Raw genomic sequence first — 13,658 nt, 5'->3', positions numbered from 1 at the left:
TTTGATTATTCAGTCACAGGCACGAATAAGAGCTTGATTTGCATCGATTAATCTTTAATCATTCGCACATCCTCACGCATTCTTCCACACTCCTACCATCCCCTCCATTCCTCCCCCTAACTCTCTCTCTATCTCATTATCTTTCCTATTTTATTTCCTCCGCTCTTGCTTAATTCTTCTTATCCTTATTTTATCCTTATTCTACCCCCCGCTTTTTCCCAATGTTTTGATCATATGCTCCAATGTACTCAACGAATTTTTATAGATTTTGCATTTTGCATTTCCTATTTTTTTATTGTTTCCCAATATCTATTATTCTTTTCTTCGTTACATATCCATTGCCTCAGTCTTTCTTCTTTTCTATTTCTTAATATTTTTCCGATGCTCCTTCCTCTATCTCTTTAAATCCTTTAAGGATTTGCTATATCTATTTTCCTTAAAAAATACTTCTCTTTCTTCTCCTTCTCTGTTCGTATTGTCCTCCTCTAGTTCCCTAATGCATTCTTTAACCAATATTTTTTCACTACTTTCTAGATTTTTCTTTAAAATGTATCACTCTAACCGCTGCTTTCGACCTGTCTTATTCTACCCGATTTTTTTACACAATGTACCCTGGTGTACAGGAATCCAAGCTCAGGCTCCACTTTATATATTTGAGCTGTACTCTTTCTATTTCTTCCCACTCCCTTCATCTCCATAATTCGGCGCCGTACATCAATACCCCCATGACTAAGTAATCGAATAGGATGCTCATCTTGAAGTCATTTTTGAAACTTGCTTTTTCCTAGTCCCCAAAGCCTTTCTGACTACTACATTTGCCTTTTTCTTTAGTTCTCGAATGTGACTTTCGTTTCCTCCGTCCTTTCTCAATGTGTATTCTAAATAGCAGAATTCTCTCACCTTCTCTGTCGTTTTATCTTCTCACTCCCAATTCATTTTTTTGTTTCGCGCATATCCCTTTCTGAAAACCATTATTTTGAATTTCTTAACGTTTACTTTTAGCTTTTTATCTTTCGCGTATTTCTGCAGCCTTCTCATCATTTGCTTCAATGCCTCTTCGTCTGTGGCCAACACTGTTACATTGTCTGCATACGCTAGAGATAAAATTCTTTTCAATTCTTATTTCCTCCTGCTTGTCTCGTTTTCTTCCATGTCGGCAATATAGAGCGAGAACAGGACTGGGCTCAAGGAGCTAGCCTGGTTGTATTCCTTTAAAGGACCAAAACCAGTTTGACACCTAACTATTTACTTCGATTGTATTTTTCGTGCATTCGTAAATTTCTCTTATTCGCTGGGTTAGACCTTTCCTTACTCTAACATCGCCTTTCATAACAGCTCTTTATCTAGTTTATCGAATATGCTGCTTTAAAATCGATAAAGTCAATAAAGAAACAAAAAAATATTGTTTCCTTTCTTTTTTAATTCTCTTTTCACAAGGTGCTGCATATATATAAATATATATATGTATATATATATATATATATATTGTCAATTGTCCTTCTTTTTTTTATGAAAAGCTATCTTGCACTTCCGATAAGACCTTTCTCTTCTATGTCTTTCCTTAACTTTTCCTCAAGAACAGCTGCATACACCTTATGTGCTGTATTCATCAATGTTATACCTCTATAGTTTTCTACTGCCGAATAATCTCCCTTCCTTCGGGAGACCCTCTTCTTTCCACACTTTCCCAATTGTCTCTTTTAGTTTTTGTTTTACCACTTCCTTACTATAAATCCAAGTTTTATTTGAAATTTCGTCCTCGCCTGCAACTTTCTTCTTTTTCAATTTAGAGATTTGTTTTTCGATCGCTTCGTCTCTCTCCTCTTCTGTATCTCCTACTTCTTCTCTCGTCTGTAGTCTCCTTACTTCCGTTTCATTTCCTTCAAATATTGCATAAAGTGATCCTTCCATTCCTGTAGAGATATTGATTTGCACATCTCCTTTTTCTTTTTCCTACCACGATTGATATATTCTCATATATAATTTTCTGATTTCAGGGTTTTTATTTCTTCTTCCATTTTTTTTTCAATTTTTTTACTTTTTCTTCACATAATCTTCTTAACTCTACTCTTTTTGAAATATATTCTTCTCTTGACGCCTTTCCTTTTTTCATTGTTTTATAAAATTTCTTAACCTCTTTTTTTTTCTTGTTACATTCTGCATTCCATCAGTCATTATCTCCTAATCTATACTTTCTTATTTTCCTTTTCTTCTTTACTATGTATTCCTTTGCTATACTCTTGATTCTCTGCCAAATCTCTTCCATTCTTTCTTTTCCTATCTCTTTACCTCTCTCTGTTTTCCTGTATTCTTCGATATCTGTCACTGTCCAGGAGTATTTCTTTTCGATGTCTTTCTCCATTTCTTTCTCTCCGTCTATCTTATCCTCTGTAATAATTTCTAATAATTGGTGATCCGATTCCACTCTCTCTCCACTCTACTTTCATTTCTTTTATCCATTCTTGTGCTTCTGTGTTCGTTATTACAAAATCTACTATAGATCTTCCATTTCTTGGATTCTTCGTATATGTCCATCCTCCCAGTCTTCTGCTTCATTATCATTCACAACCGACCATCCCCTTTTTTCTAGCATACTTAAAAATATCTCCCCTTCCTGATTAATTTTGCTGTCATTCGACTTTCTTACACTTTGTTCGACACTTTCGTATCTCCCCCCTTATTCCCAATTCGTGCATTGATATCCTCGCCGATAAATAGTATATCTTCTTTTGTCTTCAAAATACATTTATCTAATTCTTTTCTTTTTTTTTTTCATTTTTCTATTACTATATTACAGCTATTACCCGCTAAATTTTTTTATTAAATTTCAAGCCTTCTTTCCTGTACACTGTCCCTTGCATCCCTTTATCTTCTTCATCTATCTCAATTTCATTTATACCCTTTCTAACGCCTGTAATTAGATTCCTTGAGGATCTTCCTTTCTTCTTCTTCCTTACGGGTCGCATTTCATATAAACTCTTCTGGTAATTTTTTTCTGAAATTCAGCTATTCTTTTTCGTCGATTCATGTTTCTATTAATCCTAAGTAATCAAATTTTTTAACATAAAGACATCAGAAATCTTTATCTTTGTTCCTATCACGTTCCAAAATATCAGTTGAGTATAATCTCTCTGTTGTGTAGTTTTTCCTTCCCTCCCTGTCCTTTCTCGGTTCTCGTGTATCTTGGCTTTTTTCTAAAAATTTCCTAATTTCTCTATATTCCTATTCTCCTCATTTCATCCATATCACTCATTTTGAATTCTTATTTTCTTATATTCTATCTTAATTTTTTTACTTTTTTCTCTTTCTCTACATGCAATTTGTTATCTTTCTCTGAATTTCTCTTTTCTCTTTTGTGAGGTCATTGTCTATATAAATTTTTCTATCTCCCAATAATTTTTTCTTTTCCTTTATGATCCTCAATTTATCCTTTACCATTTGTACTATTAATATCTCCTTTCCCTTCGGTTCCACCTTTTCCATTTTTCTGAATTCTTGACGCATTCATTAATTTCTCATCTGTTCCCCTTATCTCTTTAATCGCGATGTTATTTCTTCTGTTTCTTCTATCCTGCTCCTCTAATCTCTGTTTTATCTTTTTAACTTTTATTTTCATCTCTTCCGTTATTTCATACTTTGATTTCTCATTTGCTATTTTTTCCACTTTCATCGAATCTACTCTTTCCTCTATATTCTTTAATACATTCCTCATTACCCAATCAAATCTTTATTATCCTCTATTTCACTCCTCTTCTTTATTTTCATCCTTTCTATTCTATTTTCGATCATTTCCAGTCTTTTTTCGAGTATTTTTTTTTCCATCCACATTCTATTTTTGTTATTCTCTCTCCCAACGATTTTATTTCCTTCGCCGTGCTATTTCTATCTTCTTTAATTTCATTAGAAATTTTTCGAAATTCTCTCATTATTGTCATTATTAAATTTTCCATATCTCTCGCTTGTTCTTATAACTGTTGTCGAGTCTCTTGATTTTGTTCTTTCTCTCTCTCTCTCTCTCTCTCTCTCTCTCTCTCTCTCTCTCTCTCTCTCTCTCTCCTTGCTGTCCCTTGTCTGTCTTACTATGATGATCTTTCTGTCTTTCATCTTATTGTTTCTTTCCTCTCACACTTTGTTGCTCTTCTTCTCCCTTACTATGTTGTTCTATTTCTCTCGTATCTTGCTCTTTCTCTCTTCACCCCATGCTCTGTCTCTCTCTCTCTCTCGCTTTGTGTGGAAATCTCAATATTATAGTACTTCTCTTAAACAGTTGCGACGTGCCTTTTTCACAGTGTTTTTCTTTTTCGCTCATATTTTCTGTCGCTTCTCTTTTTCTCTTTGATAAAAATTCTCCTAAACTTTTCGAATTTCCCTGTTCCCTGAATCTCATTTCCTCATTTGACAATCGATCCACTTTCTTATTCTTCATTTTTTCTTTTGATGTAGCGTAAATTTTCTCTTCATATTCACTGCCCTTTTCATCCATTGTCCTCCCGTAACGATAGGTGTCGTATTTCTCTTTATTTATTTTTACAATATTACTAAACCGCCGTTTTTGTCTTCCTAACCTATAATTTTACCTATTTTTTAAATGTAAATCTATATTCTTAATATCGTTATTCTATGCATATCTAAATTTATATTTACAAACAACCATCAGTTTATGCTCTCTCGCTTGAACCGTGATTTTCAATTAATTTGCTTTTCCTATTTCTTTTTCTTCTTTCTAATTCATGAAAGAAACTCGCTCACTCACACACCTCGTTCGCATCATTAGTCAAGTCCCTAATTTATCTAATATATATAAAAAAGGATTATACGAGCCAAGCTGGGACAGTTGCTAATTTATTCTTTTAATATAAAAATACAAGAGAGAATGCGATAAATATAAACATAACAAACGTTTCGAACCTTACTCTGGTCTTCATCAATGTATAAGCTTCAATTACAATAACCGTCTATATAGAATGATAAAATAAAAAGACACGCCTTACAGTTTCCGATAATATAAATTTGTTACTCCACATAGCCCAGGTGATCGCAACAGGAGTCTTCATAGAGAATGTTTCAATATGGCAATTGTATAATCAGGTATGACCAAAAACATCTTCAATCTATAGGATTTGAACATACGGAAAAAATAATAAAAACTTTTATATTAAAAAATTGAATTGATACATAAACATAAAAAGACCTTATTATGTTAAAATAATTACCCTTAATACTGATGCGGATAAAAGGGAATATAGAAAGATGTAGTCAATAATTAAATTCTGGATTATTATAAGTTGACAAATATTTTTTTGAAATTAAATTTGGTCAAAATAATAATAAAAAAAAAAATAAAACGAATACATTCTAAGAAAATTAGTCAGATACTGATTTATATGATTAAAATATATATGATATTCGATCATACCTGATGGCAAATATGTAAAAAATGAAGAGAAATTATTAAAAAATGTGGAATTGGATCTCCTCGAACAATACATTATAAGTAAGTGCGAACGAATGTTAAAGGAAGATTGGATCCGAGGAAGATAATTAATAAATACTATCAACAACAGATTAAAATGCCTTTTTTACAGTAAACGAAAACCTAATTCAACCGATAAACCACCATCCAACTATTGAAAAGAAAGTCTGCTTTACCGTTCCCTATGTAAAAAATGTCTCTGAAAGTTTCTGAGCATTGGCTAAAAGACATAATCTCACAGTTGCTTTTTCTCTGCCGAATACACTAAAAAATCTTATTATTACTGGCAAAGATAAGTTAGATAGATTATCACAATGTGATGTTGTCTATAAGATTAATTGTAATAATTATGATTCGACTTATTTTGGACAGACGAAAAGACAATTAAAAACGAAACTCCACGAACATATCTATTTATATCACTGATATAAATAAAAAAACTGAATCTCCTTCTATTGTCTCAGCACATCGCATTTCTGAGGATCATTCTTTTGATTGGGATAATGTTGAAATCTTAGATAAGGAAATCTCAGAAAAATCTCAGAAAAAGATCTATCTCCGAAATGATACATATAAAAAAACAACGGCAAAGTAAACAAACAGAGTAACACGGAGTTACTCTCAGATACGTATCTTCCTATCCTTAACTTCCTTCCTCTCTCCCGTTTAGTTCCCTACTTTATTTTTTCCCTCCTTTTTCATTTATTATATTCTTCCCTTTTTTTCCACTCGCTCTTCCTCGGATTCGATCTTCTTTTAACATTTGTTCGCACTTGTCTACAATGTATTGTTCGAGGAGATCCAATTTCACAATTTTCTAATAATTTTTTTCTCTATCTTTTATTTGCTATCAGGTATGACCGAACATCATATATATTTTAATCACATACTCTTTATTAATTTGTTCCTTTTATTTATTTATTTACTTAACTTATAATTTAATCATAAATCAATATCTGACTAATTTTTTTAGAATGTATAACTTTGTTTTATTTTTTTTTTTTATTATTTTGACCAATTAGTTTCAAAAAAATATTTGTCAACTTATAACAATCCAGAATAATTTAATTGACTTTATCTTTCTATATTCCCTTTTATTTCGCGTAGTTTTTGACTATTTTGACATAATAAGTTCTTTTTACGTTTGTATCAATTCAATTTTTTAATATAAAAGTCTTCATTATTTTTTCCGTTCAAATTCTAGATTGAAGATGTTTTTAGTCACACCTAATTGTACAATTGCCATTGAAACATCCTCTACGAAGACTCCTGTTGCGATCACCTGCACTATGTGGAGTAACAAATTTCATTGGAAACTGTAAAGCGTCATCTTTTTATTTTAAGTTATTTTATAGATTATTGTAATTGAAGCTTATACACTGATGAAAATCAGAGTAAGGGTCGAAACGTTTGTTATATTTATATTTGTTCTTGTATATGTGCGTTCTTTCTTGTATTTTTATATTAAAACAATAAATTACCAACTATCATCTAGCTTGGCTCGTATAGTCTTTTTTTGTATATTAGATGTTTATCTACTGAGCCCGATTTGTAATTTTTGAATACTAATAATTAATTAAATCGCATTCTAAATTCACAAAAGTATAAAAAAATAATCTCGTATTTATTTTAATATATTAAGAAGAAAATATTTAAATTTCCTTATTTAAAAAAAAATTACTTTAAATCATACACACACACACACACACACACACACACACACACACACACACACACACACACACACACACACACACACACACACACACACACACACACACACACTACTTAAATTATTAGCTTTAAATAGAAAAATATTAGTATTTTTTATAATAATTATAATTTTAGTTGCAACTATTAAAAAATAAAAATTTAAAAAAAAATTGCCTAAAATTATCTAATTTTGTATTTAAAAAATGATACAATTTAATAAAAAAGATTATAAAAAATTTTCTTAAATATAGATTCATTAGGAAATAAATAAATTTAAAAACTTATGTACACGTGTACAAACATTTTGTACCAGAAAATCGACTTAATGCAAACGTCCAAAAAAAATTTCTCCATTTTTAAAAATCTATCTACAACTATTTTCTAAAATTTTTGTGATCCAATTATGGTTTTCTTTTTTATTATCAAGAGAAATGTTCAAGCTAAAATTTGAGCTTAGATTTATCTCATTACATTGATTCAATACATTGACTTTTTGCTAAATTATTGATATTAAAAAATGTTAAAAAGTTGTGCTAAAATTTGGTGATGTGGTCATTTTTTTGCAAGTGAGTGTACATTGTAATTTTTAATCACCTATAAATAATGGAGAAATAACTATAAACAATTATAAAAATGCTACCAACAGATTTGATATAATTTAAAAATTGATAATATTACGTTATTTTTAACATGTATCTCTTAAATGATTGAACTGTATGCAGCAGAAAAGTCATTATAAATAACTACAAATTTTGAATCAAGATCAAGATATATCAGTGAATTTTTATTACAAAGTAAGGTAATAGCAATTTTTATAAAATTTTTTATTTTTAATGGTTGTGAACAAAATTATTATTACAAATGATTGTCAATAAAATACCAACATTATTTTTACTAAAAATTTAATTTAATAAAAATTGAGTGCCAAGTTCGCAAAGATCTGTTCTATACATTAAGTTATTTAAGCTATTATTCACGATTATTATACTAAAAATGGAAAAAGAACAATGAAAAAAAATTAAACTTTTATAATATTAATTTACATTTTCAGTTTTTACATAAAATAAAAAAGTCTATTTATTCATATACAAGAATTATTTTTATTTTCATAAATATCTATCTATCAATGACTTAATAATAAGTCATTGATAATTTAATTGTTAATAGTATGTCAATTAATGTCTCAGTCATAAATCTTTTTTAATATAACATCATGTAAAAAATTATTTATACATTGTAACGATGCACGTTCCCCGCAGTATCGTTCCGTCCGAACCATTATCTTACCGGACAAAAGCCGATCGACCACCCATCGGCTTAAAAGGTGCAAAACGCCGATAAACGTTTTAAATTATCGAAATAATTAGTACGGCCTACGGGCCGTATGGGGAATTTGCGCTACTTAGCGCTACACGGCGGAGATACCCGAACGCGCCCGGAGAAACCCGAACGTGCCGCTTCGAAGATCAGAAGCAACGAACAAAGTTATTTTGTTATTTTGTTATTACAAATTAGTTCGGCAAAATAATACTCGCGGATCGACCCGAAGAGACGCCGAATTTCACCGAATTATCGATCCGCGGGGTATAAAAAAGCCCGATCCGATCAGAAAATATATATAGATCCTCGGAATCATCCGCCGGGCTCGCTTAGCGAAACCGACTCCGATCCCGAATTGAGAATTCGCCAAGCAGAGGTTGCGAGTACGCTGCCCTAGCCAGGAGACCAGAGCCGATTCTCCGCTCCTATCCGATCCACCAAATCCGCTTGTCAGGAACGCTCGAGGTAGCGTATTCGCTGCCCCTATCAGGAGTTACTGGCGCTGGCTAAGCATCTCCTCCAACTTCCGCATAAACGCAACGTATCGGCAAGCTCGCCATGCCAGGTGTTTCTGACCGTTGCGGCCGAACACGCCGGCACCCGCCGCTGTGGATCGTCGCCGCCATCCTCGCCTCCGATCCATCTATCCGCGATCCGCGTCCGCTGTAAATATCCGCGATCCGCGCCGCCGTAACAGACCCACGATCTGCGTCCGCTGTAAATATCCGCGATCCGCGTCCGCTGTAAATATCCACGTCCACTGCTTTGGACGACAGCGCTGCTGAGTAAATCGTTGTAAAACGCGCTGCTATTATCACCATCACGATTAATTATAGCAATCTTCTCATCCAGCATATATTAAATACATATATTAATATCAGAGAACTTATTCGTCTTGCCGCTTTTTCATACCGAACCTGGACAAACGAGCGTATTCGCGTATGTAGCATATCCTTGCGGAACACGAACCGACGAAAAGGCGGACCGTTTTAACATTTTTCTTAATTAACATTATAATAAATTTGTTATTAAAACAATTATTTCCAAAAAAATATTTGAATAATATATATGTTATTATTTGTAAATATTATTTATTTCTTACTGACAACATCAATGTTTAAACATGAAATACTTTAGTATAAATGTCTTTTTTGTATCATGTACAAAAAAAAATATAAAATTTATTATTGTATTCATAAAAAAATAGAATAATTCATAAATATCTCAATTTTTACAATTATATTTAATAAACAAGTTTTAATAAATTTAAAATAAAAGATAATTTATTATTAGAATACACAATTGTTTTATTCTGTAGTGTATTTACGTAATATCTATATCTTCAATTAATACTTTCTCACTCATTACAGATATCTTATATATTTATATACAAAGTATCTAATTCCTAATGGTATACAGATGCAGGTAGAGCGAGTCAAACTGAACAATAAAATCCTTTACCATTTTTTAATTTTCACAATTAGTAACGAGTTATTTATTATTAAAAATTATCGAATGAGCGTCCAATCCAAGATATTTATAGACGTGAATTTACATATGTTTAATAGAACATTTGCTTATAATGCACATCTCTAAATTTCATTGCGCTCCTAGCAATCGCGAATGCGCATGACGGTCGTCTATCGTAGCACATGTGCATTTGCCGGTTGGCTGGTGGTGGATACATGCTTATTCAACGATTTTTAATAATTAATAACTTATTACTAATTGCGACAAAATGGTAAAAAACTTTTGTGCTCAATTTGATCCGATCTATTTGTACATAAACAGTGTATCATTAGGAATCAGACACTCTGTATATTAAATATTATTTTTTACTCAAATATTTGCTTTTAATATTAGAATTGACAGAAAAATTCTTAGTATTGTCAAAAAATAAATTATTTATATTTTAAATTTGCTCGCAATATAAATAATGTAAGCCAATTTTCGAGAATTACAACGGAACTTTCTTTTTCTCCTTTTTCAGTGTGTAGCTATCAAAATACACCCCTTGTATCTAATGCTACCAGCAGCTCTTTGTTGCTCTTTCTCGTTTCATCTACCAGTTGGTACTCCACCCAATGCAATCGCCAGTGCTGCAGGACGAATAAAGACAAAAGATTTCATGATTGCCGGTATTGGACCCAGTATTATTACACTCGTTATCACTGCAGCGGCATTCTCCACGTGGGGTACATATGTGTTCAATTTATCGGAGTTTCCCGAATGGGCCACATAGCGTATACTTCCTTTTATATTTATTTATAATTCGTTCTATAAAAGACCGAAAAACGACTTTACGATCAATATAACAGGAGTATCACTTACATATATTTTTAATTTCTATTTTTAATCAAATTCATTTTTTTTATGCAACTTCCAAAAGTAATAATGTTTTAAGAAATAAATATAGCGTAAAACAATCAAAGGAAAAGTAAAGTAAATCAAATTGTATTTTGTATGTTAATATTTTCATATAAATAGAAATTAACATCGATTTATTGAAGTTAACAATAAATGTAAATATAATTAAAATAATTTTATATCAAATAATATTTGTTTTCTCATAAGATACGTTATATCTAATATCTATTCAAATTAAATCTATAAACATATTTACTTATATATATAATATTGTAAAACATCATATTTTCATAAACTTTGATTATCATAAAAATATATTTAAAAATAAACAAAATCAACAATAATAACTATCATTGACTATTATCTAAACAATTTTTACATTATATCAAATAATTATAAGATATATATAATAAATATATATTATAAATGCATATGTTGTCATTATTTTAAAATACCTTATCATAATCATTTACATTTTTCATTTTGAAATATGTGCAAAAATCGAAACATAAAATATAGCAAGCGATGCGTTAGCAGCACAATATAATCAGAATGAGCACTCCATTCAAGCGACATTGGTCGTGGCTCGTCGCCAAGTGTAGGCGCTAGAGTGACGCTTCACGCGCGCGATGAATTGTTAATATCTATGATGATCGAATCTCAATAACGGTTGAACTGATTAAGTTTTAGATAGACGAAACCGATATAACTTGGATTCGAATTATACAATAAAAGTTTTTATTTTTCCTCTATGTACTCTATGAGTGAAGATATTATGATGTAAAGTTCGAATCTGGAAATTTACTTTTGTAGCGATTGGCGAATGTCATGCATCGCGCGCGATGCACCTGTCGCGGACTCAAACAATTAGGGTCGCGTACCGCGACGTGACGCAGGCCGAGATAATTATCTCGCATTTAGAAATTGTCGACAATTTGTCAACAAATTGTTGACAATACCAGGTGTATGCATAAGTTTTTTCCGATTTTTTAGTAAAAAAAGACACGTAATTTTCAAGGGAAATTAATTTTTTTTTTATTCAAAATATTGGCCATCGGCTTCTACACATTTCGCCCATCTTTCAGGTAAAGGTTTATGAATACCATGCCAGAAAAACTGCTTGTCTTTTGCGGCAAACCATTCGTCAAGCCATTTTCCAACTTCCTCGAAATTGCTGAAGTGCTGCTCTGCGAGCGTGTGCCCCATTGATGCGAAGAGGTGATAGTCAAATGGCGCCAGATCTGGGGAGTACGGCGGGTGCGGAAGGATGTCCCATCCAAGCGATTTCAAGGTGTCTTTCACTGGTTTTGCTGTGTGAGACGGCGCATTGTCGTGTAACAAAATCACTTTGCCATGTCTTCTGGCCCATTCCGGTCGTCTTTCGATTAATGCGTGGTTTAAATTAATCATTTGTTGGCGATAGCGTTGTGTATTAACGGTTTCGCCGGGCTTCAAGAGTTCATAATACACAATACCGCTCTGGTCCCACCAAACACAGAGCATGGTCTTCTTGCCGAAGCGATTTGGCCTTGGTGTTGATGGACCGGCTTCGCCAGGTGAAAGCCACGATTTTTTCCGCTTCGAGTTTTCAAAATAAATCCATTTTTCGTCACAATTCGATACAAAAATGATTTCCTTTCGTGGCGTTGAAGCAGCATTTCACAAGTGACTTTGCGATTTTCCATTTGACGTTCATTCAAATTGTGTGGGACCCATTTACCGAGTTTATTGATCTTTCCCATTGCTCGTAAACGTTTATTTCTTGTGATATATGTAATGCTTCTGCTAATTGCCGTTGAGTTTGAGTTGGGTCATCATCCAATAACTCCTGCAATTGCTCGTCTTCGCATTTTTGTGGTCTACCAGAGCGCTCACTGTCTTTCACATTGAAATCACCACTTTTAAATTGTCGAAACCATGTCTCACATGTTCTAATCGATGGAGCGTGTTCACCATATGTTTCTACCAGCAAACGATGACTTTCAACAGCCTTTTTCTTTTGATTAAATAAAAAAAGCAATGCGTGCCGCAAATGTTCTTTTTCAGGCACAAAACTTGACATGATCACTGAACGATAAAACAAAGACGCTAGTTTTTGACGGACTCAACTTGTGTGTGTTTGTAATTTTAAATGTCAGACGAACAAAATGATGTATGTGTCAAATTAATACGCTGCGTACTTTTCGCTGGCGACATCTCTTAGTTAAACCGGAAAAAACTTATGCATACACCTGGTATATAAAGGCGCCGATTCAGCATTCGAATCCAAGCTCTCATCTCAAGCAGAAGATCATTCACTTAAGTGATGAAAGTGATGAAAGATAGAACAGTGTTTTCAAGCGTTGGCTATCGCATCCTTCAGCTGAAACACGCCACATCCTTCGGCTGAAATACGTCGCATCCTTCGGCTGCATAAGCCGCTGACCGGCCGAATAGGCCTGCTAGGTCGATTAAAAAGTCACCATTCCATCTCTATCATCCGACTAAACAAGCCGTCGACTGAGAAGTCACGGCATTCTCATCTTTCTGTTTCAGAAACCGGCAATTCAAAAGTGGCGCAACGAGAGAATATTTCATTCCGCCACAATCTTTGACAGGAACCAATCAGATTATGAGGAGACACTAAACTTGGAACCATGTCTAGTCAGCAGTGTTCAGATGCGTTTACACGACTACACTTATACGGCGACCAATCAACGACATTCTCGCATAACCAGCAAATCGGAGGACATCTACACAGCATACATAAATACACATGCATTTGCAACATTACACACTCTCTGTA

The 13,658-nt window shown here is 32.8% G+C and overlaps 2 protein-coding genes across 10 annotated transcripts in view; one reads left to right on the top strand and one right to left on the bottom strand.

The window, feature by feature from the left end:
- LOC105428578 (protein I'm not dead yet-like) overlaps positions 1 to 11,304 on the top strand; it is a 68,743-nt gene extending 57,439 nt beyond the window's left edge. For both annotated transcript variants that reach the window (XM_089078609.1, XM_089078608.1), the window contains one exon: positions 10,497 to 11,304. In XM_089078609.1, coding sequence (XP_088934735.1) covers positions 10,497 to 10,748 — 252 coding nt within the window. In that variant the 3' untranslated portion in view covers positions 10,749 to 11,304. The remainder of the gene's footprint in view (positions 1 to 10,496) is intronic.
- PIG-S (phosphatidylinositol glycan anchor biosynthesis class S) overlaps positions 1 to 13,658 on the bottom strand; it is a 227,528-nt gene that overhangs the window by 194,486 nt on the left and 19,384 nt on the right. The gene's annotated exons all lie outside the window — the stretch shown is intronic.

This window comes from Pogonomyrmex barbatus, unplaced genomic scaffold (assembly GCF_055798465.1).
Source record: "Pogonomyrmex barbatus isolate J1 unplaced genomic scaffold, ASM5579846v1 scaffold25, whole genome shotgun sequence".
Classification (NCBI taxonomy): Eukaryota; Metazoa; Arthropoda; class Insecta; order Hymenoptera; family Formicidae; genus Pogonomyrmex; species Pogonomyrmex barbatus.
Note: the sequence above shows the minus strand (reverse complement) of the source record. Positions and strands in the feature narration are given on the sequence as shown.